The sequence below is a fragment of the Saccopteryx bilineata genome, chromosome 3 (assembly GCF_036850765.1).
Source record: "Saccopteryx bilineata isolate mSacBil1 chromosome 3, mSacBil1_pri_phased_curated, whole genome shotgun sequence".
Classification (NCBI taxonomy): Eukaryota; Metazoa; Chordata; class Mammalia; order Chiroptera; family Emballonuridae; genus Saccopteryx; species Saccopteryx bilineata.
Genome location: NC_089492.1, coordinates 65,292,689 through 65,300,167, shown reverse-complemented (window position 1 = coordinate 65,300,167; position 7,479 = coordinate 65,292,689). Strand labels below are relative to the sequence as shown.

At 45.0% G+C, this 7,479-nt stretch overlaps 1 protein-coding gene across 1 annotated transcript in view; it reads left to right on the top strand.

The window, feature by feature from the left end:
• Positions 1 to 2,239: 2,239 nt before the first annotated feature.
• Positions 2,240 to 7,479, top strand: part of ARFGEF1 (ADP ribosylation factor guanine nucleotide exchange factor 1) — a 141,368-nt gene continuing 136,128 nt past the window's right edge. The window contains exon 1 of the mRNA XM_066266270.1: positions 2,240 to 2,914. Coding sequence (XP_066122367.1) covers positions 2,791 to 2,914 — 124 coding nt within the window. The 5' untranslated portion in view covers positions 2,240 to 2,790. The remainder of the gene's footprint in view (positions 2,915 to 7,479) is intronic.

Below are 7,479 nucleotides of genomic sequence, written 5' to 3'. Positions count from 1 at the left end.
ACCCCTTAATATGGCCTACAAGATTCTGTATGATCTGCTTCCTAGTTCCCTCTATACTTACTGGCACCATTTCCCCCAGATAATTTTTAGCCATGCCACCTTGTTTTAGGTCCTGAAATTTGCCAAGTTTTCCCTCTAACCTAAAAGACTGTCTGCAAAGTTCTTCCTTGACTTATTATGGCTAATTTCTACTCTTCCTCAGGTCTCAGTTCAAATGTTCCTTTTTTAGGGAAGCCATCCCTGAATCCAAAATCTAAAGTAGATTTCCTCATAGTACTCTATTCTTTTCTTAAATCATACTTAACACATTAACAATTATATATTCATTTACTACTGATATACTTGTTTAATATCCTTTTCCCTTCCATATACTGTAAACTCCACAAGAGTGAGAATCATGCCTGACTTAGCCCACTGTCTTTCATTCCTCCAAGCTTCTATTCAAGTTTATACCAAAGGTCTTCTCGATGCCAGTGACTATACTAGATTCTAGAAATGAATAGACAAATGAGGACCTTATGAGAGAAATACATACCAACCAATAAGCAAGTATGCAGACAATGATTGATTACAGCTTGTTATATGTGCTATGCACTAGACTCTGAGCTCTTTTAAGTGCAGAAATCTCCATATTTGTTAACGGATACTGTGTATTGTTTAGGATAAAGCTAGCTGCTAAATATAACTGGAGTTTACTTTGTTGTCTAAAACAAATTTTCCCAATGGGTGGGTGGCTCTCCTCTAAGTGGTAGAGTCCAGACTCCTAATTTAGAGCCCTGCCTTCTTCAGTATGTGACCATAAAAGGGGGGAAAGCATGGAAATTTGCTCGTGATTTTTTTTTTAATCAGCTAAATCTGGATGGTTGTGCTATACCTAACTGCAAGGGTGACTGGGGAACACAATGTACCTTTGTACTGAGGGAGAAGAGGAAGTAGATTTGGTGATCAGCTAGCCCCTTCAATAGTATTGTACTTGGCACAACTCTGGCATTATCAAGAAACAAAGACAAATTAGAAATGGAGCTTGTTCTCAAAAATTTTATAATCTGAATCTGTACATAGAAATCAATATTTTATGTCTGCTGCAGTGTACTGAATCTAACTTCTGGTAATCTAGAAAAAGTCTTTAAAATGAAATTAATGAATTTCTTAGGACAATAGTTTTAAAAATTGATCTCATTGTGTACTTTAATTCAGGGTTAGCTTCAAAGTTTCCATTTTTTAATTTCTTGAGAGGTTTTTATTTTGTTTGTTTTTTGCTTGTCTGAGATCATATCACTTCACAGCTTTTCCATTCTGGGGTTTAAATGGTTATATTAGGATAAGTCCATAGTCAGGGAGACTGAGTAGATGGGCACAGCAAGGGGCATTTTCTAACAATTTGGGACCCAGTGTTGACAGAACAACAAAGGTGCTTTGAACTTAAAGTGTTCCTAGTTTACCAAGTAAATTCTTTGCATATAATTTATGGTATTCTTTATAACTTTCTGCTCTGAATAAAATAAATTTGAATTATTCTTTGGTATCAAAAGCAGACACACGGTCACGTGTGTGTCTGTGGTAATCTGTTTGCACTTCACCAGTTTCAGAATGGGAAAGCTTTTTCATATCCTGGACCGAATTTTAATATTAAAGGCACAACTACACGGAGCTCTTAGGGACCTCATCCATCAGAAGTATTCACCTGTTCGCCTAACTTTAGGCTTGACTCAGAAGGGATCTGAAATCTAGTGTGTACCGATTTATTCCACAGAGATGGGAAAGTGAAACATTCCGGAATCCTTCTCAAATTGACTTCAGTTCACTCTTTCCAAGAGAGAATCCTTCCTGACATAGTCCGACGACACAGTTCTGGATGAGTTCCAGGGTGCTGGTAACAAAATTTAGCGCGGGGCAGGTGGAGACTGCGGAGAGAATGGGCCATGCGGGTGTTTCTGCGACCCCTGGAGCGGAGGAAGCTGCGCTCCCACGAGCGGGATCTCCGGAAAGTCGGAGAAGTGGATGCAGTGTAGCCGGGAGTCTTGCTCACCGGTGAGAGCAGGGGTCCCCGGGGCCTTCAGTCCCACCTCAAGGGGCTCAAAGCGCCCGGTGCACCGCCGCTGCAGAACGCCCGCGGCGCGCCACACCCACCCCACGCCGCCCTGCAGGAGAACGCGGGAGGCGGCGAGGCCCAGCCAGGCCGCCGTAGCGCTCCGGCGCTCCTCCCGCGCAGCCCTCCGCCCTCTGCCTCCCAGCGCTGGCCGCTCTGGGCAGGCAACGCTTGCCACCGCAGCCGCTTCCTCTTCTGCAGCCGTTTGGCCGCTGCGTGACGCGTCGTTTCCTTCCAACATGGCGGCCGGGGCAGGTCGGCGGTGATGGAGGCCGGTCCACGATCACGGCGGGCGCTCATCCCCACAGTAACCAGGACAGCCTTGCTCTCGTCGGCCCTCTGAGCCCCCGCCGTCCCGCTCGTTGGCTCCTGACCGAGGGCTGCCCGAGCTGGGCTCCTCGTCACCCCCGGGCCGGAGGGGCGAGTGAGAGGAGTGGTTGGGAAGCGACCCCTGGGCCGGGAAACAGGGAGGTCCCGCCGGCGCGGCCCTCCAGGGGCGGCCTCTCGGGGGGCAGCAGAGACCGCCTGGCCCCTGCGGGCAGCGCAGCTGGTCCGCCCGCCCCTTCCTGCTCCCGCCGCTGCCCTCCACGCCTCCTCTCAGCCACCTCCACCCCCTCGCCTTTCTCTTCTCCTCCTCCCTCCTCCCGTCCAGCCGCTGGGAGCCGCGGGTCGGACGAGCCGCAGCCTCCTCCTCCGCGTCCATGTATGAGGGGAAGAAGACGAAGAACATGTTCCTGACGCGGGCCCTGGAGAAGATTTTGGCTGACAAGGAAGTGAAGAAGGCGCATCACTCCCAGCTGCGCAAAGCATGCGAGGTGGCGTTAGGTGAGCGGGGGGGGAGGCCTGGGGTTGGGGCGGGCGCCCCGGGGGCTCCCCTGGTCCGGGGCTCCCACCTCAGGGAGCCCCGCAGCCCTCTCTGCCGCCGGCTGGAGTTGACAGCAACTCGGCCGCCTGTGGGGCAGGGCGGAGGAGGGAGGGCAGCGTGCGGACTCAGAACGCGGTGGGGCTCGGCACCGCCGGGGAGTCTGAGAGGGTTCCGTGGGTGGACCGCGCGGTGCGGCCAGGATATCGCCCTTTGTGATGAAGCGGAAGATGAGTTGTTTATTAGCCTGGAAATTCAGGTGGAGCTCAGTTTGTCAAGACTGGGCACGGAAATATCAGTAACTTTGTTGTTAGACGTGGTACTTTGGGGAGCTAGGCTGAAGTTGTTCCCTTGTTGACAGTCTTGAGAAGGGGCTTGCGAGAGGTGCACCCGGTTCTGACATTTCTCCGCCTCCACCACAGGAAAAACAGAGTAATGTTGTATTTGACTGGGTTGACCTGGAAGAACAAGACCAGAGGTTAAGGGGTGGGGGGTGGCGGCGATGTGAGGGCGGCGAAATAAAGGACGTTTAGGTAAGCTGGCTTTAATGACAAAAAAGGGAAGGTTTGGAATGGGGAAAACGAAAAAGACAATGACACCCACCAACCACATGTCTAGACTCTGGCAGCTGCTCTCGGGCTTGAATTGTGATTTATGGTTCAGACGGATGAGCTCTGGTGTAATGAAGCCCATAGCAGGGTAAATCCAAACAATATTTAGAGCAAGGACAGGCAGATGAAGATTTGTCACGGGGGGAGGGGGACACACAAATCTGTTGCATCCATCAAAGACGAAATCGTTTGAGGAGAGACTCTAGGACGTTTAACACAAAGATGACTTTCTAATGCTTCTGCTTTATTTCATAGCACTGGAAATAGACTAGATCAAATTGACGAGAAAATGAAGCTTGTTAAATGGGCTTTGGAATAAAAGCGTTCTTGATGGCGAAGAAATCCAGAGTAACTTAAATGCGCAAAATTAAAGGGTCAAGGCAGTTTAAAAACAACTTTGCTTTATACTTATTAACTAAATAGCTTTTTAATTTGGTATTGTAAGCTGTACTGCCACCTCCTTTAGATACTTTAAAGTGGTGCTTGGAAAACATTACCAAAGAAATTTCATTAATATTTTTTTTGAATTCGTAGTATAGTGGACTTTAGTTTTTTGGCTTCTCATTGATCAGTTCACCTTTTTGTTATTCTTGCATCTAAGGAAAAATGAGCTGTATGAGAAGATGTACAAAATTTACAAGACATTGGCAAAAGTTGAATTTATACTAGGTCTTGAAAGGAATAATTATTGGGGTATGATGAGGGCAGGAGTGATTTTTAGAATTTTAAAAAGAATCATTATATATAGGTTTGTGAATAACTTGCAGGTTAAAGCACTTGAGATTCAAATTAAAATTTGATTTTTTGAGACCAGATTTTTCATGTTAAAATATTTTTAATGTACTTAATTGTGTCACAGTGAAGAAATGGAATGTCTTGTATGTGTGTGTATATATATATTTTTTCTTCCTCTCCAAATTGCTAAGATAAGTGTGTTTAAATAAAGAGTTTACTAGAAGTAGAATCTGGGACCTTGGGTTATACCAGTGATGTTTTGTAGAATAGTCAAATCCCTGGTCCTTAACTTCCTTCTTTGTAAAATTAGGGTATTGAACTTAATGATTATAAATTTATATTCTCTATCATGCACCATGAATACAGGGCCACTGCTCTATTAAGTTATGTAGTAACTATTTCTACCACTCTTGATTGGCATCTTTAGAGGGCTGATAGTTTGATTCTTGCCATTTCTAGACAGAGGAACTACTGGGCAGTGGTGTGTGCAGCCTATACCAGGATTGCCTATTTCATATTTTGCCAGTATTTTTTTCTTTCATATAATTGGCAGAAGCTTATGAGAAATTTGACTACCCAGGCAGGGGCTAGGAACCAGAGTACTTTCTTTACTTGAGATGTATAAGGGTTTTTTCTCACATTTCATAACAGTTACAGTTAGCCTCCTACAAAACTCATTTAGCAGCCTTGCAGTAGTTAATCTCTAGTGAATTTTTTTTTTCCTTTTAGGCATCCATATCTACATTATCACCCAACATAAATTGATAGGGATAACCTGTTTTATCTTTGCAGAAAATATACTGTTTTGCAATATGAAGGTATCCCCAAATATATTTTGTCCCTGAAAACTATATATTATAGACTTCTCCTTTTCATTATTGGGACCTGGGCCAGGCCCACTTGGTCTTTTGATAATCTTTGTGGCTGTTAATTAGGATAGGAAAGTAAACTGGAATGCCCTGCTTTGGTCATCCCTGCCCTCGAGGTTTTTAGTGAGTAGGAGTTGGGTGGTGAAAGTACAGAAGTGGGTATTGTCATAATCCTTCCAAATATACCTGCCTGCGTTCATCTCCCCTCCCTACCCCCAGTATTTATTGAGCACCTACTGTGGAGCTGAAGGGTGATGATGGTCAGTAAACAAGGAAATATTTAGAATGTCAAACTTTAATCCTCTTGTTTTGAAATCATTTTATTGGCATGTGATTAGATTTCAGAGCACTGGTATTCAAAATTAATTCAGTTATCTTTTAATATAAAGGCCAATTATAAAAGATTTTCTCTAAGTAATACTTCTGAAATTACAGTTTATTGCATATTCTTAAGAAAACTATTTTGTTAATGTATAGCTTTTAGGAAATTTTATTTAGATTAGGGGAGATTTTACTTACTAAAACAAAATCCACTCTTCAGTACACTAAAGGAACTTTTATATTCACAAAAAGTAAAATAATAAAAGCTGTAATAGGTATGCAGATTATTTAAAACTTTTATCAAATTATCTTACATGTCAGACTTGAAGGAATGGTTAAAAGCAAAAAAGGAGAGAAACCCTCACACCTACATTGTTACAAACAGGGAGAAGCCCCAAAGTCCAAGAACAGCTCCAGGTTGCCCTCTCTTGGTACCTGCCCCATACAGCTCTGCAGTGTATGCTGACTGAACTCTGCATTGAGGCCTAGCTTAGCCTGAACTATTCTTGCTCTCTAGAATCTTGACTTAAAAATAGTCTGGACTTCTGCTGGCAGATGAGACAACAGCAGAGCTATTTTTAGTTTCAAAGAATTCAGGATTGTTGGGGGATCTGGCTTGATGATAGTATTGTTTGCCTCATGGGGAGGGTGCAGTTGGGCCATATTCCAATCAGGCCTCTAAGTTTTAGGAGTTTCTTTTACCCTGTTTCCCCCAAAATAAGAGTGTCTTATATTAATTTTGGCTCTTAAAGACACGCTAGGTCTTATTTTCAGGGGAGGCCTTATATTTCTAAGCTTGAAAAAAATTGAGCTAGTTTCTTATTTTCGGGGAAACGGTATGTTATGGGTATGACTAGTTCAACTTCTGCTTCTCACATTAGATATCTATGAAGATACTCTGCAAATGTTAGGATGAACAAGGTCATGGGTGTAAGCTGCACTGATACACAGTAGGAATGAAAGGGGTAAGGGAAGCATGCAGGGGCAGTGATAAGGATGGAGTCCCTGCAGAAGTTTGGGAGAATGATGGAAAAAAAGAGGAATTGTTAGGTAAGTAATTTTTGTGTCAGACAGGGTTGGGAATTTGTTGTTCATCATATTCTAAAATGATCCTACTGATTTAGTTTTCTTATTAATATATATGAGGGTATAACCTCTAATTATAATCATCCCCAGAATGTAAATATAATATTTAGGTGAAAATTTACAGAATTAATTTTCTTCTGCCCCTCCAGTCCCACTCTTAATTTAGTTAGTGGAGTTATAAAGAGGGAATACATGGGTCCTGGCTGGTTTGCTCAGTGGTAGAGCATTGGCCCAGCGTGTGGAAGTCCTGGGTTTGATTCCCAGTCAGGGAACACAGGAGAAGCACCCATCTGCTTCTCCACTCCTCCCCCTTGCGTCTCTCTCTTCTCCTCCTGCAGCCATAGCTTGATTAGTGTGTTAGCCTTGGGCACTGAGGCACTAAAAAATGGCTCTGGTTGCAGTGGAGCAAGGCCCCCAGATGGGCAGAGCATCGTTCCCTAGTGGAGTTGCCAGGTGGATCATGTTTGGGGTGCATATGGGAGTCTGTCTCTGCCTCCCCTCCTCTCACTTTAAAAAAAAAGAAAAGAGCCCTGGCCGGTTGGCTCAATGGTAGAGCGTCGGCCTGGCGTGCAGAAGTCCTGGGTTCGATTCCCGGCCAGGGCACACAGGAGAAGCGTCCATCTGCTTCTCCACCCCTCCCCCCTTTCCTTCCTCTCTGTCTCTCTCTTCCCCTCCCGCAGCCAAGGCTCCATTGGAGCAAAGATGGCCCGGGCGCTGGGGATGACTCCTTGACCTCTGCCCCAGGCGCTAGAGTGGCTCTGGTCGGGCAGAGTGACGCCCCCTGGTGGGCAGAGCGTCGCCCCCTGGTGGGCGTGCCGGGTGGATCCCGGTCAGGCGCATGCGGGAGTCTGTCTGACTGTCTCTCCCCATTTCTAGCTTCAGAAAAATATATAAAAAAAAAAGAAA